The sequence below is a fragment of the Armigeres subalbatus genome, chromosome 2 (assembly GCF_024139115.2).
Source record: "Armigeres subalbatus isolate Guangzhou_Male chromosome 2, GZ_Asu_2, whole genome shotgun sequence".
In the NCBI taxonomy this organism is placed as follows: Eukaryota; Metazoa; Arthropoda; class Insecta; order Diptera; family Culicidae; genus Armigeres; species Armigeres subalbatus.
Window position 1 is genome coordinate 228,204,541 of NC_085140.1, and position 25,880 is coordinate 228,230,420.

The 25,880-nt window shown below is 36.5% G+C and overlaps 3 protein-coding genes across 6 annotated transcripts in view; all 3 read right to left on the reverse strand.

The window, feature by feature from the left end:
• Nucleotides 1-3,988: 3,988 nt before the first annotated feature.
• On the reverse strand, nt 3,989-5,019 carry LOC134209600 (uncharacterized). Its single transcript, XM_062685597.1, has 4 exons — nt 4,979-5,019; nt 4,666-4,915; nt 4,354-4,513; nt 3,989-4,293 (listed from the first exon to the last, which is right to left on the reverse strand). The coding sequence occupies exons 1-4, from the start codon at nt 5,017-5,019 to the stop codon at nt 3,989-3,991; spliced, it is 756 nt and encodes a 251-aa protein (XP_062541581.1).
• On the reverse strand, nt 4,919-7,014 carry LOC134215980 (uncharacterized). 3 transcript variants are annotated; one of them, XM_062695030.1, is made up of 5 exons: nt 6,700-7,014; nt 6,509-6,639; nt 5,960-6,439; nt 5,134-5,894; nt 4,919-5,003 (listed from the first exon to the last, which is right to left on the reverse strand). In XM_062695030.1, the coding sequence occupies exons 1-4, from the start codon at nt 6,776-6,778 to the stop codon at nt 5,319-5,321; spliced, it is 1,266 nt and encodes a 421-aa protein (XP_062551014.1). In that variant the 5' UTR covers nt 6,779-7,014; the 3' UTR covers nt 4,919-5,003; nt 5,134-5,318. The 3 variants fall into 3 exon arrangements, with proteins under 3 accessions (XP_062551014.1, XP_062551012.1, XP_062551013.1); XM_062695028.1 differs by having other exon boundaries at nt 5,960-6,639; XM_062695029.1 differs by having other exon boundaries at nt 4,935-5,003; nt 5,238-5,894; nt 5,960-6,639.
• A 17,035-nt stretch (nt 7,015-24,049) lies between these two features.
• LOC134211833 (heterogeneous nuclear ribonucleoprotein U-like protein 2) overlaps nt 24,050-25,880 on the reverse strand; it is a 59,594-nt gene continuing 57,763 nt past the window's right edge. The window contains exon 12 of one of the 2 annotated variants that reach the window (XM_062689123.1): nt 24,050-24,930. In XM_062689123.1, the coding sequence (XP_062545107.1) occupies nt 24,781-24,930 (150 nt within the window). In that variant the 3' untranslated portion in view covers nt 24,050-24,780. The remainder of the gene's footprint in view (nt 24,931-25,880) is intronic. The other variant, XR_009979113.1, reaches the window with a different exon arrangement.

A 25,880-nucleotide genomic window follows, 5' to 3' on the forward strand; every position in this document is an offset into this window, starting at 1 on the left:
ATAAAAAAACACCGATAACAGCTCAAACATTAATAAACTATCAATCGATTTTTCATCAAATGTTGGATTTTTTGGCATTGATAAAAAAAATATGTAGATAAACATTGTTTGATACTGACCGCACACAAAGCGAACGTGACTGAATGATCGTCCCATGTTACCAATTCTAAATCTTATCACCCGAAATCTCATGTCCGGGTGTTTCCTTCCTTCTACTACTAACAATGTTGTCTCAGAAAAGAACACGTACTTCCCACCTGAACTGCAATTCTAAGCTCGCTTGAGGCTTATTGGCCTGTATCTAGCGAAAAGTCCCGTTAGGAAATAGACGCCAGCAGCGAGCAAAAAGCGTGAAAAAGAAGGTGCCCTTCTCGAACGCGTTGATGATGATGATGCTTTGGCTGACAAAGAAGCGGGATACAAGACACTACACTCAAAATAATCTACACGTCAAAGCTACGTGAAAACATATGTGACTTTTTTCCATCATACTTTTCACGTAACAGTTACGTGAACCATAGGTGACCAAAGCGTAAATGAACTCCTATCTTTTCACCACATATTTCACATAACATCTATCTGATTGAAAGGTATCAAAGAAAATGAACTTCTATAGTGTCACCACTGTTTCACGTAACAGCTACGTGGTTTTTCGGTAGCTTTAACGTTATTTTTCAATATATCCTAAATGATGTTCCCCTAAGATTCAGTTAAATTTTCTTGTAAAATGCACGTTTGTTGTTGTTTATATTTCTATCATATAAATCAAATCAAAAAAATATTTCTAAAATTGCATTTAAGATAATGCAATATTAGAAATATTCAAAAAGTAAAACAAATGTATAAAAGTTTGTATTCTATTCTTATTATCTATACATATGTATTTGAGTTATACAGAATTAAAACTATTCTTAACACGAAAATACATTCTAGAGTTATTACCTATCTTATGCAATGATACAGGAAAACTATCGAATAATTCGATTTTAAAATATCTACTATGGGTAAGCAGTTTGATACTTCATACGCCATAAAATGTTCGCAATAGTTATCAACTTGCCAATATTGGCCCACCAAAATAACTCATCGTTATGTAGGACGAACTCAATAATTTCAAATAAATTCATTACATCATTTTCAAAAAGCGTCATAAAATACCCTGATCTATATTTAGTCCCTTTGTACTCAATACTATTTGCGAATAACAAATTTAGATCTGATTCAATATTCAATGGTTGCCGTAAATTGCTAAAATAGTTACGTAGTTGTAAGTCAAACATTTTAAAATCTTCATTTATCTCACGATCGAAAAATTTCTATTGAATAAGTCATATGCAAATTGCAATGAAGCCTTAATACAAAGCGTGTAACAAACATTTTTCCTTGAAGGCATAATATGAGCATATTGTTTAAAAGCTCTGTGTTTCGCTTCATACCTGAAACACATCATAGCTTCAACTGGGCCTGATGAAGTTATTACTGTAGGGTAATGAACAAGAAAGTGGTGTTTTGGCTTAAGTTCCCTCTTAAACAAATTAATATACATGGTATGGTGCACATTGATCAATCGTCGCAATTGATTTATCATTTCTGATGAAAAAGTATTTCTTAGACAGAATTCAGTCAGCTTTACTAACGTTAAGCATAGGAATGGGCGATACCGATACGATATATCGGGAATCGATATTTTCGCTCCGATTAATCGGTATTTCGTATCGATTTTTTAAGTTCGATATTTGACTGTATCGATTTTTCTAGCGGATATCGGATTTCGATTTTTGAATTCCAAAATATAGCAGATAAGGCACAATCTGTTAAAAACTGCGAAACAGCGAAACTTTGATGTGCGATTCGATGACCTGAAATGAAAAATCTAAACTAACCCTGTTGTTTTTTTTTTTGCCCGTGCTTTTAATTTTTCGGACGTATCGATATATCGGAATATCGATGTTTCAACGCCGATATTTTTCGGCATCGACAATAAAAACATCGATTCGGCAGTATCGATATTTTTCCGAAAAACGCCCATTCCTAGTTAAGCAATACTTCCAAACCATGTCATCATGGGGAACATATTTTCCAATAATTAACGTAATATAATGTGTCAACATGCGAGTTTCATTAGAAGTTAGCCGTATATGAACTGTTTTGCGTTTTTCCTTACTATTATATCCTTCAACTACATCCGGCATTCGCGATATTTCGCTATCTAAACAAGTTTTCCCAAAGTTCCTTCTGTTAACATTAAAGTCATTGAGAGTGAAGTATTTCTTGTTGAAGATGCAATAATCTAAGACTTCTACTAGACCTGATTTACACACGCCAGAACTGAACAAATCGTGCATTGCGTCAACACTCATGTTTTCAGTTACGTGGAAAGATGGAAGCTCATTGAAAACCGTGTTACCGTGTATTCCTGTTTCTTTTGGTTGATTTAACTCTAAATCCTGAGCATAATCCACAATGACGTCGACGAAGGCAATCAGCATGTTCTTGGCAGTCTGATTTTAAAAGGTCTTTTGGACGTCTGCAGAACCGACAATAAAATGTAGCATTAAAGCCACTCGCAAAAAGCAGCATCGAGTGAACACCCAAATTGTCGCCTTGTATCAAACATAGCACAAACCTTACTAATATTGGTTTTCCACCCGATTCAATATATATACCTTCATTCTCTATTTTTTTAAATCTATCGACTAAAATTTGCATAAGCTTATTCATCCCAACTTCTTTAATATCTGACTTTTTGACCATTCCAGCCACAAAAATGTTGCATAGTTTTGATTGGAATTCCTTAGGTATAGTTGGGAATTTATAGTATATTCCACAGACGTTGTGTCTATTACTGTGCGAACTCTGTGAATCATTAACTTCATATTCATCTGCATATAACCATACCGGCAGAACGTTTTCGTTTTCGTAGTTTTGTTCAATAGCTTTCCATGTACTTCCATTTATGTAATTAGCAATAAAAGTCGATTGTTTTAGATTTAGTGTATTCCGCAAAGTAATTTTCAATATATCATTGCATTCAAAAAAAGTTTTAATTTGGAATTCAATGGGCATTACTATCAAGTAGTTGTTTGCATGTATTGTGTCCGCATCGTTTTCAACATCTAGCATTGTAGAAGTAATATCGTCATTATTATCTATTGTGACTATCGTTGGTAGTTGAAATCCTACACTGTTTTTCAAATGTTTAAAAAACTTATGATCGGTATTTACAAAGTTGAAAATGGTTTTGATTTGATCTAATTGTTTTTGAAAATTAAACCTATTCTCTGGATCATTTATGAGTGGTTTGAATTTTCGAACTTATCTGATATTTCATTAAACAATACGCTCATTTCATTTTGTATCTGATAAACATCTTTTCGCGTAAAGTTGTTATGCTTATGCATAAATAGAGTTAGTTTTAACGCTATTTGATCAAGTGTATTAATTGGATTGCGATTTTCTAGATCAATTTGATCGTCAGTGCTCTCAAAGCGTCTGAGTTTTGACGAACTACCCTCGAAATTGCAAGATGAAACCCCATCGTTATCTGTTGACGATACTGCAAACTGCTTCAAAGATGACTGCTCATGTTGGCTGCTGCTTTCCGTTTCCTTTGTTTTGCTAGTGTTATTATTTCCAACATGGTGCATAATATGTTTTTTGAAGGGATACACTTTAGAAAAAATTTGTTGGCATCCGGCAATTGTGCATTTATATTGATGAATAGACGGGACACGATGATATTCCTTTAGATGGGTTAGATACTCGCTCGTCGTTGAGGAAAGGATCGTACATTCAGGTATCATACAGCTGATCTGATTCATGTTAAGGATTTATTGTCCGCTCCTTTTATTGTCAAGATAAACTTGCAATTTGTTGATAGACGCGTAGGATTCTTGCTGCTCTATGCCATATACGTATCCACTGACGAAATGCCACACCAATTTCGAAATTCTCGAATAAGGAAGTCCAAGTACAGCAGTAAGTTTGATTAGAACGTCAATGGATCTGGACACTGAGTGGAGCTCATAGAAAATATCACCATACACGACCAAAATGTTCCTTGGAGCTGGTCCAAGCTATTACCAACCACAATCAATTTAGGTACAATTGGTAAATTCAAATCTTCATAGTTCCGATAAACATCTTGTATTTTCGATCGGGCTTGGTCTTTAGAGTCGACAAAAATCAGCGTATCCTGTTGTCCTACGAGTATGGTAGGCTTAAAACGTGATGCAACCGCAATAGGTGGAAGCACAGTGTTCAGCGCTAGCAAAAGTATGCAAATTTTCTTATCTGAAAAAAGTAATAGTTAGAATGACTTTGTTGTATGGCAAATGAATAAGAATATCTTACCAATACTTGCGTTATCAGTAGTCAGTCCCTCAAGCAACGATACCGCAGATGGGTCGACAGCTTTCTTTGAAATGTATTCCGTGATCAGTGGCACCAAAAATTGCAGTTTCTTTAATCCGTTTTCAGCTTTAGGAAAACATTTTTGGAAATCAATGTCGATCTAGAATTTAATTAGAAAATAAAATATTAGTTACGTACTATAATTAAACTATACTGATACTTCGCCTCAGATATTTTGAACCAAATTCGAATATATTTTAATACCATTCAGTTCAGTTACATATGCAGAATGACTAGAGATAATAAACTTACCAGTTGGAAACCATGTGGGCATCTGTATTGCGGATATGTCGTAAGAATTCTGGTGATACGCTTTTGGGATAATAAATCATCCTTTCGTGCTTCGTAGCTGATTTTCCATCTTTCTAGAACAACAGACCATGGATCAGTGTTCAACAGCAACCATTCAGCTGCTTCCTCTGCTTCTGCGTTCCGAGGTGGCTGGCAATCGTTAGCAGACTGTTTTGTTGCTTGGTATTCGTTTTCTTTAGTTTCTCGCTTCCTTTTCTCTGCTTTAAATTGCCAATCTTGTTGGCTATTTTTCCGCCATGGTTCTTTCTATCACCGCTTCTTGAGATGAAGTAGTTTTCCTAAAATGATAAACATACATTGAATGTCAAGTCAAGTGGTGGAATTAAATGGAACTGTACACACTCGTCTTAAGACAAGTGATACATTGAATATAAAATGTTAATATATGTTCACGTGATTACAACTTACCAATCGCTCAAACTTGAATAGAGTTGTCACTGCCAAGGCGTATGTTCGGAGGTCTTCGGTTAGTAGCTTACTTCTCGTACTCAAATGATGTTTGGCGATAATACTAGAGAGTTCTAACTGCTTCGCTTCCGAAAGCTCAGATTTGATTCCGTACTGCAAAATTTCCTTTCCTTCTTCGGAGCGTTTCAGCAACTGTTCCAAGGTTTTCGTTGAAAACACATTGCACTCGTGTGGTAGATTATCATTATTGTTAGAAATCGTCTTTGAAGAACCAATGGCATTAGATAGTACAATTGATTGAAGAGGACTTTTTGTTGACATTGCTCTGCTTCATTCAAGCTTTTCCCATCTTCTGTCGGCTGGCAAATGCCAAGGCTAGATTCATTGGGCACATTAGACTCATTTCCAGAAATGGATGTAATACTATCGTTTGTATCACAAGTACCATCTGTTACATTCGCACTATCAGGAGAATTTACGACATAGACCGGTGCTGTGCATTCGGAGCTACCGCTCGCTGAAATGGATACCGCCGTATAATCGCTTCCGTTTCTAGCTGATGTGGATGCCGCTGTATAGTCCGGGTCGGATTCGTCTCTTGCTTCAACTTTATATATCTGCTCACCGACAAAGTAGTATTGACTTGTAGTGTTGATAGGCGCAAACAACGGCGGAGCAGTATTCAACTCAACCGCAGGCGGATCATCCGGCTTCGTGTAAGTTATTTCCAACGATTCTGGTAAACCAATGACTATCGATTCCTGCAAGATGTAAGCAAAACATTGATTGTTTGATTCCCGTACCTACTAATTAAGAATACACTTACGAGTTCAGTTAGCTTTCGGAGCTCATTTTCTTCGGATGCTGCAGCTTTCTTAACATCATAGTGGTTGCTTGTCTGGAGCGGTAAAGTTGTTTTGATCAGGGAGTATGCGTCCGCAGTTTTGACAGCCTTGGAATCAGCAGCTGCTGCAGCTTTTACATGAACAGTGGATGGCGTTAGTACATACTCTGGTGGCATGGAAGTTGAACTTCCGGTGACTGAAGTAGTAGCAAAATTATCGTCCGTATTGTTTACATTTTGCGTTGGAATAAATGCTGGTGTCCCGACAAATGAATTTGAGGAAATTGGAACGTCTGAATCGAATTCACATGCCGGTCCGTTCGTAGCAAACTGATGGGTTGTGATGGTCGTGGTGTCTGATGATACAGCAGTAGACGTAAACGGAATGATGCTCACCTCACCGGTAAGCCGAAGGCGGTATGGTTGCTCCAAGGATTTCAGAAAATCAGCAATTTGAGATTCCTGTGAAAAGTTGAAATACCTTAGTAAACAACCTACATGGCATACACAGAGAAGTGCACATGTACTTACGTTTCGCGTTCTCCAGGAAGACACCAACTGTTGCAGTACCGGATATTTCCAATTTATTTTTGTTGGTTCCAACGATGCACGGAATTTATCGGCCGTAATACTCAGCAAATCGTGAAAATCGATTCCACACTCTAAATAAATAAAAACAAACTATATTATACTAAAATAGCAATTACCAAAAAGTTGTCTACCATCGAATATCTGCAATAAATGTTGTGTGATTTCCAAATCCGCCAGCAATACTCGTAGTTTGTTTTCAACAGACGCCATTTTGTCGAATAACTTGGGGAATGAACGCGAGATGAAGCTGTCAAAATGAATCACACAGCGAGTACGGGTTTTTCACGTAAGAGTCACTAAGTAGTCACAGTGAACAATACAGGAACAACATATAATGTTTACCAAAGGTGCAATAATTGTTACCTTTGACAGATAAATTCAATATTGAGTTCATTTTCTTTCATCTACGTGATTTTTCAGGTAGCATTAACGTGTGGATTATTTTGAGTGTAGCTGATCGGCCCACCAATTCGGCACCAACATTTCAAAAGGGCGTAACTGCTTTTGTAAATAAAAGCTTCTCACGTCGCTGGTGGGTTAATTTGAGCCCACCCACGCAATCCAACACCACTGATGGAAGCATCGAATCCTCTTCTTTCATTTAATGGTGCTGGATTGCGTGGGTGAGCACAAATAAGCTCACCAGAGACGTGAGAAGCCTTTATTTACAAAAGCAGTTTCGCCCTTTTGAAATGTTGATGCCGAATTGGGAAGCAGAGAAGATTCAAAATAAGGTATAAAAGAAAAATGCATTCGCTCGCAGAGCATTCAGTCTTTTTTATACCATCACTAAAAATTCGCGGTTATTTGAAAAGATCGTTTTCTTACTTTTTGCACTTAGCCGAAGCAAACAGCCTTTTTCAAGGCTCTTAGAGTTAAAAATAATGTTCTCCTTCAGTCGCTATCGCACGGATTAGAAGGCTCTTCAGTGGAAGGGCTGAGATACAGTCTACCATCAAAATAATCTATACGCCAAAGCTACGTGAAAACATATTGACTTTTTCATCATACTTTCATAACAGTTACGTGAACATAGGTGACCAAAGCGTAAATGAACTCCTATCTTTCACCACATATTTCAATAACATCTATCTGATTGAAAGGTATCAAAGAAAATGAACTTCTATTGTCACTGTTTCACGCGTACGTGGTTTTCGGTAGCTTTAACGTTATTTTCAATATATCCTAAATGATGTTCCCTAAGATTCAGTTAAATTTTCTTGTAAAATGCACGTTTGTTGTTGTTTATATTTTCATAAATCAAATAAAAAATATTTCTAAAATTGCATTTAAGATAATGCAATATTAGAAATATTCAAAAATAAAAACAAATGTATAAAAGTTTGTATACTATTCTTATTATCTATACATATGTATTTAGTTATACAGAAAAACTATTCTTAATAGAAAATACATTCTAGAGTTATTACCTATCTTATGCAATGATACAGGAAAACTATCGAATAATTCGATTTTTAAAATATCTACTATGGGTAAGCAGTTTGATACTTCATACGCCATAAAATGTTCGCAATAGTTATCAACTTGCCAATATTGGCCACCAAAATAACTCATCGTTATGTAGGACGAACTCAATAATTTCAAAAAATTCATTACATCATTTTCAAAAAGCGTCTAAAATACCCTGATCTATATTTAGTCCTTTGTACTCAATACTATTTGCGAATAACAAATTTAGATCTGATTCAATATTCAATGGTTGCGTAAATTCTAAAATAGTTACGTAGTGTAAGTCAAACATTTTAAAATCTTCATTTATCTCACGATCGAAAAATTTCTATTGAATAAGTCATGCAAATTGCAATGAAGCCTTAATACAAAGCGTGTAACAAACATTTTTCCTTGAAGGCATAATATGAGCATATTGTTTAAAAGCTCTGTGTTTTGCCTATACCCGAAACACATCATAGCTTCAACTGGGCCTGATGAAGTTATTACTGTAGGGTAATGAACAAGAAAGTGGTGTTTTGGCTTAAGTTCCTCTAAACAAATTAATATACATGGTATGGCATACTGATCAATCGTCGCAATTGATTTATCATTTCTGATGAAAAGTATTTCTTAGACAGAATTCAGTCAGCTTTACTAACGTTAAGCATAGGAATGGGCGATACCGATACGATATATCGGGAATCGATATTTTCGCTCGATTAATCGGTATTTCGTATCGATTTTTTAAGTTCGATATTTGACTGTATCGATTTTTCTAGCGGATATGATTTCGATTTTTGAATTCCAAAATATAGCAGATAAGGCACAATCTGTTAAAAACTGCGAAACAGCGAAACTTTGATGTGCGATTGATGACCAAATGAAAAATCTAAACTAACCCTGTTTTTTTTTTTTGCTCGCTCTTTTAATTTTTCGGGCGTATCGATATATCGGAATATCGATGTTTCAACGCCGATATTTTTCGGCATCGATTTTCGACAATAAAAACATCGATTCGAGCATCGATATTTTCCGAAAAACGCCCATTCTAGTTAACAATACTTCCAAACCATGTCATCATGGGAACATATTTTCCAATAATTAACGTAATAATGTGTCAATACGCGAGTTTCATAGAAGTTAGCCGTATATGAACGTTTTGCGTTTTCCTTACTATTATATCCTTCAACTACATCCGGCATTCGCGATATTTCGCTATCTAAACAAGTTTTCCCAAAGTTCCTTCTGTTAACATTAAAGTCATTGAGAGTGAAGTATTTCTTGTTGAAGATGCAATAATCTAAGACTTCTACTAGACCTGATTTACACGCCAGAACTGAACAAATCGCATTGCGTCAACACTCATGTTTTCAGTTACGTGGAAGAGGAAGCTCATTGAAAACCGTGTTACCGTGTATTCCTGTTTCTTTTGGTTGATTTAACTCTAAATCCTGAGCATAACCTGACGTCGACGAAGGCAATCAGTCGTTCTTGGCAGTCTGATTTAAAAGGTCTTTGGACGTCTGCAGAACGACAATAAAATGTGTGCATTAAAGCCACTCGAAAAGCAGCATCGAGTGAACACCCAAATTGTCGTTGTATCAAAATAGCACAAACCTTACTAATATTGGTTTTCCACCGATTCAATATATATACCTTCATTCTCTAATTTTTAAATCTATCGACTAAAATTTGCATGTTATTCATCCCAACTTCTTTAATATCTGACTTTTACCATTCCAGCCACAAAATGTTGCATAGTTTTGATTGGAATTCCTTAGTAGTTGAATTTATAGTATATTCATGCACGTTGTGTCTATTACTGTGCGAACTCGTGAATCATTAACTTCATATTCATCTGCATATAACCATACCGGCAGAACGTGTTTTCGTAGTTTTGTTCAATAGCTTTCCATGTACTTCCATTTGTAATTAGCAATAAAAGTCGATTGTTTTAGATTTAGTGTATTCGCAAAGTAATTTTCAAATATCATTGCATTCAAAAAAGTTTTAATTTGGAATTCAATGGCATTACTATCAAGTAGTTGTTTGCATTTATGTCCGCATCGTTTTCAAATCTAGATTGTAGAATATCGTCATTATTATCTATTGTGACTATCGTTGGTAGTTGAAATCCTACACTGTTTTTCAAATGTTTAAAAACTATGATCGGTATATTAAAGTTGAAAATGGTTTTGATTTGATCTAATTGTTTTTGAAAATTAAACCTATTCTCTGGATCATTTATGAGTGGTTTGAATTTTCGAACTTATCTGATATTTCATTAAACAATACGCCTCATTTCATTTTGTATCTGATAAACATCTTTTCGCGTAAAGTTGTTGCTTATGCATAAATAGAGTTAGTTTTAAGCTATTTGATCAGTGTTTTGATTGCGATTTTCTAGATCAATTTGATCGTCGTGCTCTCAAAGCGTCTGAGTTTGAGAACTACCCTCGAAATTGCAAGATGAAACCCCATCGTTATCTGTTGACGATACGCAACGCTTCAAGATGACTGCATGTTGGCTGCTGCTTTCCTTTTTGTTTTGCTAGTGTTATTATTTCCAACATGGTGCAATATGTTTTTGAAGGATACACTTTGAAAAAATTTGTTGGCATCCGGCAATTGTGCATTTATATTGATGAATAGAGGACACGATGATATTCCTTTAGATGGGTGATACTCGCTCGTCGTTGAGGAAAGGATCGACATTCAGGTATCATACAGCTGATCTGATTCATGTTAAGGATTTATTGTCCGCTCCTTTATTGTCAAGATAAACTGCAATTTGTTGATAGACGCTAGGATTCTTGCTGCTCATGCCATATACGTATCCACCGACGAAATGCCACACCAATTTCGAAATTCTCGAATAGAAGTCCAAGTACAGCTAAGTTTGATTAGAACGTCAATGGATCTGGACACGAGTGGAGCTCATAGAAAATATCACCAACACGACCAAAATGTTCCTTGAGCTGGTCCAAGCTATTACCAACCACAATCAATAGGTACAATTGGTAATTAAATCTTCATAGTTCCGATAAACTCTTGTATTTTCGATCGGGTTGTCTTTAGAGTCGACAAAATCAGCGTATCCTGTTGTCCTACGAGTATGGTAGGCTTAAAACGTGATGCAACCGCAATAGGTGGAAGCACATGTGTTCAGCGCTAGCAAAAGTATGCAAATTTTCATTAAAAAAGTAATAGTTAGAATGACTTTGTTGTATGGCAAATGAATAAGAATATTCTACCAATACTTGCGTTATCAGTAGTCAGTCCCTCAGCAACGATACCCCAGATGGGTCGACAGCTTTCTTTGAAATGTATTCCGTGATAGTGGCACCAAAAATTGCAGTTTCTTTAATCCGTTTTCAGCTTTAGGAAAACATTTTTGGAAATCAATGTCGATCTAGAATAATTAGAAAATAAAATATTAGTTACGTATCATAATTAAACTATACTGACATTCGCCTCAGATATTTTGAACCAAATTCGAATATATTTTAATACCATTCAGTTCAGTTACATATGCAGAATGACTAGAGATAATAAACTTACCAGTTGGAAACCATGGGCATCTGTATTGCGGATATGTCGTAAGAATTCTGGTGATACGCTTTTGGGATAATAAATCATCCTTTCGTGCTTCGTAGCTGATTTTCCATCTTTCTAGAACAACAGACCATGGATCAGTGTTCAACAGCCATTCAGCTGCTTCCTCTGCTTCTGCGTTCCGAGGTGGCTGGCAATCGTTAGGACTGTTTTGTTGCTTGTATTCGTTTTCTTTAGTTTCTCGCTTCCTTTTCTCTCTTTAAATTGCCAATCTTGTGGCTATTTTTCCCCATGGTTCTTTCTATCACCGCTTCTTGAGATAAGTAGTTTTCCTAAAATGATAAACATGGTTACTGATTTAACCGCGAAGTGGATGTGAAGGACTTCGCTTGCCACCATGCCTTTAAAGATCTCATAAGATGTCCAAATCTCACATAATCTTATTTGGATAAAAAAACACCGATAACAGCTCAAACATTAATAAACTATCAATCGATTTTTCATCAAATGTTTGATTTTTTGGCATTGATAAAACAATATGTAGATAAACATTGTTTGATACTGACCGCACACAAAGCGAACGTGACCGGGAAACATCGTCCCATGTTATCAATTCTAAATCTCATCACCCGAAATCTGCCATGTCCGGGTAAGTTTCCTTCCTTCTACTACTAAACAATGTTGTCTCAGAAAAGAACACGTACTTCTCCACCTGAACTGCAATTCTAAGCTCGCATTGAGGCTTATTGGCCTGTATCTAGCGAAAGTCCCGTTAGGGAAATAGACGCCAGCAGCGGGAGCAAAAGCGTGAAAAAAGAAGGTGCCCTTCTCGAACGCGTTGATGATGCGATGATGCTTTGGCTGACAAAGAAGTGGATACAAGACACTAGCTGATCGGCCCCACTCAATCTGGGAAACAGAGAGAAGAGGATCTCAAATAAGTATGTATAAAAGAAAAATGCATTTGCCTGCAGCAGCATATATCTTCAGCCTTTTTATACCATCAACTAAAAAATTCGCGGTTATTTGAAAAGATCGTTTTCTTACTTTTTGCACTATAGTTGAAGCAAGCAGCCTCTTTTCAAGGCTCTTAGAGTTAAAATAATGTTCTTCCTTCAGTCGCTATCGCACGGATTAGAAGGTTTTTCAGTGGAAGGGCTGAGATACAGCTCTAGCATCCCCTGCTAAGCCAACTTGTCAGGTTTATTTGCAGGCAGTCCTTCAGTGGGAAGGTTGCCACTGTGGAGGCTAGCACATTTCAGTGACCGGACAGATACTTCCTGGAATTTTTTTTATGATTCTGTCTTCGAGGTAGATTTGATTTCTGTGTCGGTTTTGATGAGAAGATTTTGCCATGGAATGGTATGCGTAACGCCGATTATTTTATCCAAAATAAGTTGATGTGAGAAATATGGACATATTATCACCAAGAGAACAGGACATGGAGTGCTCGAACAAAAATTTCTTGCAAAAATGATGTAAACAAACACAACTGGGAACCTCAACGCCATCGACGTCGACATTGTGAATCTCACAATCCTCATTTTGACAACACCGATGGCGCTGAGAATTTTAAAAAGTGCATAACGACACCAGCGCGCACAGTGGCATTTTTTTATGACGCTAGCGCTGATTATGCACGGGATAACGGCGACATTCCAAAGTTATTCAAAATGAACAGTAAAAAGTTATCACAACATGGCGTGTGCAGCTTCAACGTTTGTTCTCTGTGCTGAAAGATAGTTTAAATTCGCCACAAACATCGTATCGAAATCAAGTAATCTCGAACCAATCGCCACATTAGCTTTGAGATACCAAACAATGCAGTTCAATGAGTCCCAGGTAACCAATAAGCATTAAAGCACAGAGAACAGACATGGATGCTCGAACAAAATTTCGTTAAAAACGTGTGTAAAGATTTAAATCGCACCTCAGCGCCGCCAACGCATATCACTAAGGATGATGGCGTTGGCAGCCACACTACATAAACAATGTAGTGCTTCCACCCTAGGAGCGGATTCGCGAATGAAACACTATGGCGCGGTAAAAGTAAAATATGCGGCAAATTTTTAATCCATATTTAATGTTAGCACACTCAGCACCGCGCAACGGGGGCATAACGACCTACTTCAAAATGACCAGTACAAATTTTTACACAAGCACGCGAATGAAGATGAACGTCTGTTCTCTGTGATTAAAGTAAGCACTATAGTAGCATTACACACTAATTTTATTTCGCTGGAATGAATTATTGGCAGTGGCTGATTTTTTACCCGCCGCTGTCACATCCAGGCGCTTTATAGTATATGCGCAACAATAGCCAGCAAGAGTTAACCGCCAATCAGAAATTTAGCGTATGGCGAAAGTCATCTAACGTGGGTTTTCTCAACCTTTGAATCTTTCACGAAAAAACTATTTGGTACCGGTTATGCAGGAAGGTGTCCACATTACGCCTACCAAATATTTCTTTCAATTAAGATGCTTATTTTTGATGAGATTAAACATTAGATGCCTTTCGCCATACTGATTTTCGAAAGTTAACTCCTAGTGTGCCGCTGTAAGCACGTTCAAAGCAGGCGATTCATTCAGCAAAATTTTGCTGAATTTTGAAAATCAAAACCCATTTGTGTTGTCTCATCTTGCTATTTATTCGCATAACAGTCACATTTCAGATTTTAATACACTCTTACTGCTACTAAAACATCAATGTAATGGTCGTCCATTTAATAGTTCCATAGCAATGTATACAGATGAAGAATATTATGCCAAATTTTCATAAAGATTGCTGGTTTTATCGAATGAATTATTGGCAGTGGCTGATTTTCTACCCGCCGCTGTCAGCATCCAGGCGCTATAGTATATGCGCAAAATAGCCAGCAAGAGTTAACCGCCAGAAATTTGTATGGCTATGAAAGTCAATTCTAATGCGGGTATTCTCAAAAATAAGTTAGGGTCTTTTCATGAAAAAAAAAAAACTATTTGGTACCGATTATGGTAGGAAGGTGCTGCGTCCGCTACCATGTCTACCAAATTTTTTTTCGATAAAGGTGCTTATTTTCGAGATATTAAACATTAGACGCCTTTCATTAGACGCCTTCATTCATATTGAATTTCGCATTCGCATTCTCAACTATTGTTTTTTCTTCTGCTGATTCACCTGTTTGTCGGACCTGCTAAGTGAGCGTAGTTAGCGGCAGTTAACTTTTAGAATAAGATATGGTGAAAGGTTATTTCGCTCTGGATTTCTCGAAAATAAGCATCTTTCATCAAAATATTTGGTAGGTATGGTAGCGACACCTTCTCTGCATAATCGGTACCAAATAGTTTTCATGAAAAGTTTTATTTTGAGAAAAAACCCGCGTTAGATGATTCTCACTATAGTTTGGCGGTTAACTCTTTCATATGTTGTTATATATATGCCTGGATGATACAGCGGCAGGGGAAAATCGCAGCCACTGCCAATAATTCATTGACGTTCGAAGTTGACAAATCGATTAATTTGCTGATTTTCAGCAAATAAGGAATGAATTATTGGCAGTGGCTGATTTTCTTCCCGCCGCAGCCGCATCCAGGCGCTATAGTATATGCACAAAATAGCCAGCAAGAGTTAACCGCCAGGTAAGATGGCGAAAAGCACATCTAACGCTGGTTTTCTCAAAATTAGAACTTTTTCACGAAAAACTATTTGGTACCGCAATGACCGGCAATGAGGGCTTATGTCCGCCATTATCATGCCTACCAAATATTTTTTCTGATTAAAGTGCTTTAATTTGGAGAAATTGAACCTTAGATGCCTTTCGCCACACTGATTTGTGAAAGTTAACTCCTAGTGTGCCGCCGCTGTACATCGCCTTCGAAAGGTAAGGCGATTCATTGCTGTAATACTTTCAGCAATCAATTTTACTGAGTTCCAGCAATTTTTCTGAAATTTTTAACGAACTGTCACAAACTCCTGATTTCCAGCAAATATTAATTTGCTGGATAGCGTTCAGCAAATTATTTCACTGTATTACAGTAAAGTTTTGGACACATTGCTGTATATCAGTAAAAAACTGTTTTGCATTGTATATGCTCTATGCTGTAAATAAGCATTTAGAAAACCTGGCTGTTCTAAATAAGCATTCTCAAAGCAATCATGAGGGTCTTATAATAACATTTTGAATGCACAATGTTGTTTTTCGTTAAGTGCAATGGAAAAGCTACATTAGTGCCACTTTAAGGCCTGTACTGCCGTGAATCGCATATTTGTCCCATATGAATAGAAAACTCAGCAAAGATGGGACAAATATGCGATTCACGGCAGTGTAGTGTTCATACATCAAACGTTTTCCAATATGGAACCATATAGTGGGGACTATTTGTCCAAGAACTTACATTTGAGAATAGAAATCGGTACGTGCAGAATGTTTTTTCCATTCCTGACCATTGACAGGAGTACTTGTCGTTAACCCTACACTGCTAAAAAAAAGTTTACACACAAGAGACTTTGAAGCGTATGCCTTTTGACTATAAGTATTCACGAATCGTTGAGCTTTGAGTTTACATATGGCACATTTGAGTTAACGGTTGTCTGGGGGAGTTATCTTCATCAGTGTTATGAATAGCATTTGCGGCTCAATTTCTCAAAATACAGCACTTTAATCAAAAAATATTTGTAGAGCAGTAGACAGCGGACACCTTCCTTGCATAATCGGTACCAAATAGTTTTTCATGAAAAGTTTCTTATTTTAGAGAAAACCCGCGTTAGATGATTTCGCCAGTTACAATTTCTGGTGCGTTGAACTCTTGCTGAGTTAGCTTTGCGCATATACTATAGCGCCTGCATGTGACGGCGGCGAGTAGAAAATCAGCCATTGCCAATAATTCATTATGACTTCAAAGTACGCTCTTTCGTGGGAAAATGGGACTACACACAAAAAGGAATAAATATTATGCACAATGAATTATTGGCAGTGACTGATTTTCTACCCGCCGCTGTCACATCCAGGCGCTATAGTATATGCCCAAAATAGCCAGCATGAGTTAACCGCCAAGAAATTTGTATGGCGAAAGACATCTAACGCGGGTTTTCTCAAAATTTGAATATTTCATGAAAAACTATTTGGTACTGGTTATGTAGGAAGCTGTCCGGCTACTACGCCTACCAAATATTTTTTCGATTGAGGTGCTTAATTTGGAGAAATCGAACCTTAGATGCCTTTCGCCATACTGATTTCAGAAAGTTAACTCCTAGTGTGCCGCTGTAAGCACGCTCAAAGCAGGCGATTCATTATGACTATCTTTTATTCATAAATGATTAAAATTTATGCATAAAAACAGGAAAGTGTATAAAACTATCCTTTTTATGCATCAAATTTTACTCCTTTTTGTGGGTAGTCCCATTCTCCCGCAAAGGAGTGTATTTCGGCCAAAAATAGCATACTTTCAGCTGTGCTAATTAGTTTAGCTACATTTTATTATTCCATTGCACTACAGTAATATCTTGATTTTATCACCCCCTGGTGAATTTTGGGATGATAAAAAAGGGCATGTGACAAAATCGGAAAAAAAAAATTTTCAATATTAAATTTATTTTACAAATATGAATCAGTTTATGCCTTAGAAAGGCAAAATGCGTGAACCGTACTTTCTTGTTGGAAATGCTTACAAAATCCTTCGCAGCTACTGAAAAGTTATTCATGTAGTATCCGAAGTAAACTGTTATACAGTTTACGATCCGAATGTTGAACGATTGTTTGTAACCGAGAAGCAATGACCAAAGGAGTTCTTCAGTGGCGACGAGGATTGTAAAATAAGAATCTAGTACGTGCAAGTGAAAGTAATCGATGAAGAAATAATTAAATACAGTGTGTCTATGAAGATTTAGATCGATGAGCTATTGCTTTCGAAACAGTTAATCGTATATAACGTGTGTTTCTGGTCGGCTGCCGATTGTAATATTTTGGACAGAGTGTTGAAGAGTGTCCTGTGAAACAGTCTTTTAGCGCAGTTGTTTAAGTGTCTAGGAATAAAAGTTTATCAGTAATGCCGTGCTGATTAGCTGATTTCAATGTCGGAATTGCCACCTGATAATCTTTATTTCGTAAACCGACACCACGAGGTTGCTGCCGTTGAAGCTGCCATCTGCCATCACCTCTGTGGCCATTAGAACGTGGTTAATTGTTCCTAGCCTGTATTGTGTGGTTCATTATCTGCTGCCGAGATCCATTATACACCATTGTGATTCCATCGACCTTTGCATTAAATCTAGAGATCTTCTCTTGTGTGCATATGGTGAGAGGTGAGTGACTAGGCTTGACCATCATAAATTGTGCAATAATTAATTATTGGCAGTGGCTGATTTTCTACCCGCCGCAGCCACATCCAGGCGCTATAGTATATGCACAAATAGGCCAGCAAGAGTTAATCACAGAATTTAGGCGGCGAAAGACATCATCATCGCTGGTTTTCTCAAAATTAGAACTTTTCGCGAAAACTATTTGGTACCAGTTATGCGGGATGCTGTCCGCTACTACGCCTACCAAATATTTTTTTGGATTAAAGTGCTTAATTTTGAGAAAGAACCTTAGGATGCCTTTCGCCATACTGATTTCAGAAAGTTAACTCCTAGTGTGCCGCTGTAAGCACGCTCAAAGCAGTCGATTCATTCGATACCCGTGTGTGCCGTGGTTGAGTGCGTCAAAACCAATACAATGAATTATTGACAGTGGCTGATTTTCTACTGCCGCAGCCACATCCAGGCGCTATAGTATATGCGCACAACAGCCAGCAAGAGTTAACTTCGCCATTTAGGCGGCGAAAGATATCTAATCTGTTGGTTTTCTCAAAATTAGAACTTTTTCATGAAAAAAAATTATTTTGGTACCGGTTATGAGGGATGGTGTCCGCTACTACGCATACCAAATATTTTTTGATTAAAGTGCTTGAATTTTGAGAAATCGTACCTTAGATGCCTTTCGCCATGCTGATTTCAGAAAGTTAACTCCTTGTGTGCCGCTGTAAGCACGCTCAAAGCAGTCGATTCATTGATTCGTTAACGTAATAAGTGATTATTTCAATTTCATCTAGGTCACTGTGCAAAAAAAAATAATATCGAACCGACTACATACATTGGAGAACTATGTCGACGTTCATCGGGTCTGTTGAACCATATGTAGTTGAAACATCGTTTAGCGACTATGCGGAGCGATTGCAAATATGTTTTTAATTACATCAGAGTACCTGAAGTGAATCGTAAATCTCTTTTCATCACAGTGAGTGGAGCAGCAGTTTTCTCAGAACTGAAAAAGTTATACCCCGGTACTGATCTGGACACGCTGCAGTACAATGATGTTATAAGCAGATTGAAAAGCAGATTTGACAAAAAGGATGGCAGAATGGTTCAGAAGTCTTTGTTGTATGAGCGATGAGCCGGCTGAAGACTTTATTCTCGACGTTAAACCTCTAGCGGAAAGTTGCGGATCTGGCGTTATGAAAGACTCGATCATACGTGATAGGTTGGTTTTGGGTGCATATCACATCAAAGTGCGCGAACGTCTGCTTCGAAGAAGAAGAACCCTCACTTGAAGAAACGGAACGAATTATTGTCACACGGGAGCAGATGCAACGTCGATCGTTGAAATGGAACAAACTGGTGAACGGGCGCAATTGAAAGATCGAGAGAACGCGACCGCAGTGACGATTACATCAAGAGAAACCGTGACCGTAGCGATGATTATGTCAGTAAAACCAATGATCAACCAATGAACAAAAACGTTATGTGCAGCTATTGTAAGATTCGAGGACATGTGCGAAAAAAAAATTCGGTTTTGAATTTTTTTTCCAAGGGGGGACCCTTGGGAAAAACAATGATTTTTCAATAATTCCGAAATGCAATGTCCGATCGAGCCAATTTTCAATAGCAAACAATGGGACCGCATTCCCCGTCGAATGTTCCAAAAAGTGTGTCTACAAAATTTGTACACATACACACATACATACATACACACATACATACATCACCTCAATTCGTCGAGCTGAGTCGATCGGAATATAAAAATCGGCCCTCCGGGCCTCCTATCAAAATTTTGTTTTTGAAGCAATATTATAGCCTTTACGTACACTTAGTGTACGAGAAAGGCAAAAAGACAACGATATCCGGCTAGTCATAGACTGCAAGGTGTCGATAAATAAGCTAACAACACATACCCCCTTCCCTTAGCCCAAGACATTTTTGCAACTCTTGCTGGGTGTAAAGTCTTTTGTTCGCTAGATTTAGTGCGCATATACGCAGTTGCAGCTACTTCAGAGAGATCGAAAAGTTCGCGACTACTAAAACACAGTTAAAGGATTATATACATATAATCGGCTACCACAAGGCGCGGTCTTTCTTCTGCTGGGATTTTCCAGAAAATCATGGACCAAGTTTTTGCATGGAATAGAAGGTGTCTCGTGCTATCTCGATGAAGTGCTAATTGCAGCAAATAGTTTCGAGGACTGTAAAGCCAAGCTTCATTTAGTTCTTAATCGTCTTGAAAAAGCAAAAATTAATTAAACAAAAATTAATAAATTAGACAAATGCAGATTTTTTGTAGATGAGCTCCCTTTTCTTGGGCACGTGATAACAAAAAATGGCCTTGTACCCTGCCCTGACAAAATAGTTACTATTTCTGAATGCTAGCACTCCAGTAATCCTACGGAACTCAAAAGCCTTCCTAGGATTGGTAAACTTTTATGGGAAATTTAGCCAAATCTTTCTTCAAAGCTAAGTAACTTTTACGATTTGCTTAAAACGACTCAAATTTGTTTGGGATTCAAAATGCTGAAACTTTTGAAACTGTAAGAAGTATTTATTGAAACCGAATGTGCTGGAATTTTTCGACCCCAAAAACCGCTAATAGTAGTCACAGATGCGTGTATATGGATTAGGGGCGTCTTAGCTCTCATGAAATTGAAGGTCAAGAAAAGCCGGTGTATTTTACATCTTTCACACTGAATGACGCCCAACGTGTAAATACCTGATTTTGCACCTTGAAGCTTTAGCTGTAGTGAGTTGCGTTAAGAAATTTCATCGCTATTTGTATGGTCAGCATTTTGTGATTTATACTGATCACAGACCGCTTTTGGGAGTTTTGGTAAGGAGCGAAATAACGCTATTTCAGTTACACGCAACGATACATTATGGAATTATCTATAAACAATTTTGATATTAGATACCGCCCTTCACAAAAAATGGGAAACGCCGACTTCTGTTCCAGATTCCATTACCAATTACAGTAATTTTGGAGTTTGGACAGAGAATATGTAAACAGCATGAATTTCACCAATGAAATACCTATCGATTTAAAAAAAAATGCTCAAGAGACAAAAAACGATACCTTTCTTAAACAAATCAAATTTTTACAAACCGGTTGGCCTGATAGAGTCGGACGAGAGTTGAAAGAAGTGAAAGCTTAAGCTTATGACCTTGAATTAAAATCTGATTGCCTTCTTTTTCGCAATTGAGTAGTTGGGCCGAAATGTTTACAACAAAACATCATGAAACTGTTGCATGCCAATCATGCGGGCATCGTTAAAATAAAACAACTAACTCGTCGAACAGTTTTTGGTTTGGCTAAATGCTGACCTGGAAGAATATGTTAAAAGTTGCGATGTTTGTAATCGAACCCTTGTTGTTCCAAGATCAAAGGAAAAGTCGTCATGGACACTGGACTAGTCGGCCATTTTAATCGAATCTATGCTGATTTTTTTCATTTAGGAGTAAAAGTATTCTCTAATCGTAGACAAAACTTCTGAAGTGGTGGAGTTATATTACATGCGATATGGAACAGATTGCAAAAGGGTCCTTAAGAAGTTTGTGAATGTCTTTGCACGTTTCGGTTCCCCAGATGTCCTTGTGACAGACGGAGGTCCTCCTTTCAATGCCGATTATTTCAATGAATTCTTGCGCAAGCAAGAATAGTAGTTCCCAAAAGCCCTCCTTACCACCCAGCCAGCAATGGACAGGCAGAAAGAACTGTCCGTACCGTCAAAGAAGTATTTAAAAAAGTTTATTCTAGAACCACAATACAAAACGCTTGAGGTGGAAGAACAGGTGGATCATTTTCTTTTCAACTATAGGAATAATTGTTTAACAAGGAATGGATCCTTTCCGTCAGAGCAAGTATTGTCCTACAAACCCAGAGTATTATTAGACTTTGTACACCCAGACAGTAATTATAAAGCTAATGCTACCGTAGTTCCTCGTTGTGTAGTTTTCACATACAAACAAGACTGTCAAGAGAGATAGGATTGATGAACTGACGAAGCTAAATGCAGGAGATTTACTGTGATATAGAAATTACCGCCTCAAACAGGTTGAACGATGGTTAGAAGCGACTTTTATTAAGAGATTGTCATTCAACGTGTTTCAAATTTCAAATTTCTATTGAATGGTCATGTGCTATCAGCACATCAAGATCAAATAAGATTACGTAGTAACACTAAACCGACGGGATTTTTACAAATCAGGAAAAGTTCTAAAAGAAATCGTGAGGATGAAAGCGATGATGAACCTGATTTTCTTAGGTTTCCCCGATGAACCCCATCAAAGTCGATCATCTCTTACAGTACGTAACGAAAATTCTCTACCTATCGTTTCAGGAATTAGAAGATACGAGCGTTTAAAGAAGCGTCGTCAGTGAAATTTGTATCTTGTCGAATTGAAATTAATTAATTAGAGTAGGTAAGTGAAAATGATCATGTTTGGAATAATCCTAGATGTCGAATCGCATGTTAGTTTAGGATTCTTGAAATCGACGAAATATGTTTGTACTTATGGAGAAGGAAGGATTGTAGTATCCGAAGTAAACTGTTATATACAGTTTACGATCCGAATGTTGAACGATTGTAACCGAGAAGCAATGAATAAATGAGTTTGAGTTTAACCACCGAGTAAGCCACACGTGTTTCATTACAAGTCTATCTCGAAACTCTTCAATTCTTAGAAAATTCCATGCGGTAAAATTTATTTCATGAAAATCATTGTTGTTGTATTATTTACGAAAATGAAAAGAACGACTAAAATTTTTTCGGTGACAAAATCGGGACGTGATAAAATCGGGGAGTTACAAAATCGGGTATTTTCGGTATTTTCGATGGATGCATGAAAGCAGCACTACTTTAGCTGTTTCATTGCAACTGGGTATGACGTTTGTGACGGTGGCAATCTTAGATGAGTTAGATTAAGTTTCAGTGTTGCTGAAAGGGGGTTTTGTTTATGTTGGGCAAAATTATTCCAACTACCATCTCTCTCTTATGGGTCAGCTGGTAAGGGCGATGACAACTACAGCGTGGCAAGAGCGCGAGTTCAAATCCTGCTCGAAGAAAGTAAAAATTATGTTCCATTTCAAATATTAAAATACAATAACGATATAATATGAAAAAAAAACTATGTAAAAAAAGAATTAGAAAAAATGCCATTAAAAATGATTTATCTCAGCTACACACCAGAAACAAAAATTATATTTTGTAGAAACAAATATATTTTTTTTTGTCGGCACAAAAATTCCAATTGTTGTTTCAAAAATAATGTATTTTTCATTTAATACCTCGAATTTTTTTTTGCACGATTCAGTTGTCATTGTTTTGTTATTAAAAACATGGATTAATTTAGTATATTTTTTATTTTGTCCTGAATCAAAGATATGATTTCCATGTCATACTTCTATGAAAGTATGTTTGCCTTCATCCTTCATTCTCAGACAATCTGGTTCTAGAAAAAGAGAACATTTTGTCACACAAATTGGCTATTCAGCTAAAAAAATACCTTCTTTATCTTCATCCTTTCGACGATTTTTTTGTGCACAAATCTGATAAAAATATTAGAATAAAATTAGGAAATATGAAACGGTAGAAAGTTGAAAGTAAAAAAAATATCAACTTACCTTAAAAATTTACACACCTATGTTTCACTACTATTTTTTCTTGTTGATATTTATTATAAATAAGATGTACTTAGTAAAAGAATATTTGTCTAATTGTTTCATACATCTGGTTCCTTTGTTCGAACATTGAGAATAAACAGGCAGATTCAAAAGAAAAATATCCTTGAGTTTACAATGCAAATTATTGTTTCAACAAAACTCATTATTTGAGTCAACCTCAATTGAAAACAGAAATAACAAATAAAAGCAAATTTTGTTTTTGATTTCAAATTTTGTAGATTCAACAAATTTAATCAATAAATGTAAAGAAATATTTTTATTAGTTTTATGCACAAACATTTGGTTATTTTTCTGCGTGAAAATCTCTACTTTATCGATAAAGTAGGATTGAGCACTTACGCAGCCATATATTGGGCCAAAACCTGCATTAAAATAGCATTAAAGGCGACTATAGGGCTTATTGGCATTTAATGTTTTGCAGTAAAGGCGCATATAATGCCACCTAAATGCTTTATATAATGCTTACTTGTTACCTGGGGTGTTTTCGAATTTCAAGTAAAAACAAAATCGATTTGATATCGGTATTTATTATTTTAAATAATTATGACGCAGTCCTATCAATTCTTAAAGTAGTAGTCTTTATTTACCTATATTTTAAACTATGTGATTCTCTTAAATGCATAACTATATGAAAGTCAAACCAAATATAAAAGTAATAAACATGTTACGAAACCAAATTTACAGATCAAACTAGTTAATTTATGTTAAACAGATTAAACAATACGAGGATCATAAAATAATATTAAAACTAAGATGGTCAGTACATCATGGAAAAAAATATTCCAACGCAACGCATCAACTTATTTAGTGTAACACATTATCTTATCGTGTATTGCTCTAGCATGAAAGAAATATTTAATAAACACTACCACTTACCTCAAACAAAAAATGAGTTTGACAACCTATGTTACATATTATGAAGATATTATTTTTTAATAACCTTAGCATTCTATACTTTCTCTCGCGACTACAATTTTCTCTGTCAGTATTTATCTTCTTTTTAGCATACAAATAATTATATTTTTTCACCTTTATTTTTAAGATGAAATCAATTGTAGTTTTTCTCAAGAAAGTTAATTATAATAGCATATGCAGTGCATTGAACGGAATCCGAATCACACTTATAGCAAATGGTAGAGTATTAGTTATTACCACAAATGATAGTGCCGCTTTTGTGTGAGAAAGTTGATAAAAAGTCACTTATGAACTAAGAAGGGCTGGATTTGTACGTAAGTAATAAGTTTACTTATTCCTGGCCGATGATCCCGAGCCTTGGGATTTTGAATGCTGGTGGTTACCATAATTAGATTGCTGTGCGTACTGCGACCAGTACTGTTGTGAATTGTCACCACCACTACCTCCTTGTTGCTGCATCAAGTTCTTGAGATTTGACTGCAAAGATAGTATTAGATAAATTGCGTTTAAAAAACATAATAGAATGGCATATACAGTATTTGCTTTTTATTGATTTGCACAAGAAATCCATTGATGGGCAAGACGTAAGAAGAATAATTGCGCTTTAATGAGTGACGTTTGGCACTATAATGTTCGATACGTCATGTATAAATATAATATAGGTTGAGTGTACTGATTTTGGCCACATTTGTACCTAATTTGGTCAAGCCTGAAAAATTCATATTGGCAAAAAAACCTCGATAAGTTTCAACAAAGAAGGATAAGGGATGTTTCCTGGGGCCTATAGCATAATCGAAGTTTTACTAATAACATTAGTAGAGTAGCTTGTAACTTGTATTTTCCCGTTGCATAATGAATCTACAAGTATCAATTTACAAGTCTAATATTTCAAGTAAAGAGTACTAATAATATTAGCAGAATTTACAAGTAACTTTTGCATAAAGAAAATGCAAGTACAAATTATTAGTGTTGGCTTGTAGTTTCTTTTACAAGTATAGGGGAACGGTTCGCCACTTCATCTCATAGCTGCTATTTCCATCCCATCAAAAACAAAGCAATGGAAAGGATTTTGGTTTGTTTATTATTTTTGTGATTTTTTTCAGCAGTGAGCATGCATGTTGACAAAAAGAAGCGACGAATTTGGTGCCGTATTTCTTTGTTTAGCGATAAGATGGATATATGTCCAGTGAGATGGAGATCGGAACAGTTCCCCTACTTTAAGTGCTAAATGGTGGGGCGTCAACTATTCAAAAGAGGGTTATTTTTGCTTAAAACCGTACTTTGGCCCAATAACCCGATTTTGTGTAAAATGACTCTTCTAACACAATGTAGTTTACCTTAATCCACGTAAAAACATATTACCGAAAGCAGAGTTTAGTAACTTTAGTTTACCTAAAGTTGACTTTATTCAACTCGAATGTGGGTTG

Coding starts and splice junctions, on each gene's coding strand:
- LOC134209600 (XM_062685597.1), bottom strand. CDS start 5,019: ATGTTTATCATTTTAGGAAAACTACTTCATCTCAAGAAGCG. Junction 4,514..4,665: donor GCCCACATGGTTTCCAACTG/GTAAGTTTATTA, acceptor ATTAAATTCTAG/ATCGACATTGATTTCCAAAA. Junction 4,294..4,353: donor TACTGATAACGCAAGTATTG/GTAAGATATTCT, acceptor TACTTTTTTCAG/ATAAGAAAATTTGCATACTT.
- LOC134215980 (XM_062695028.1), bottom strand. CDS start 6,778: ATGGCGTCTGTTGAAAACAAACTACGAGTATTGCTGGCGGATTTGGAA. Junction 6,640..6,699: donor TTTATTGCAGATATTCGATG/GTAGACAACTTT, acceptor TTATTTATTTAG/AGTGTGGAATCGATTTTCAC. Junction 5,895..5,959: donor TCCGAAAGCTAACTGAACTC/GTAAGTGTATTC, acceptor TACATCTTGCAG/GAATCGATAGTCATTGGTTT.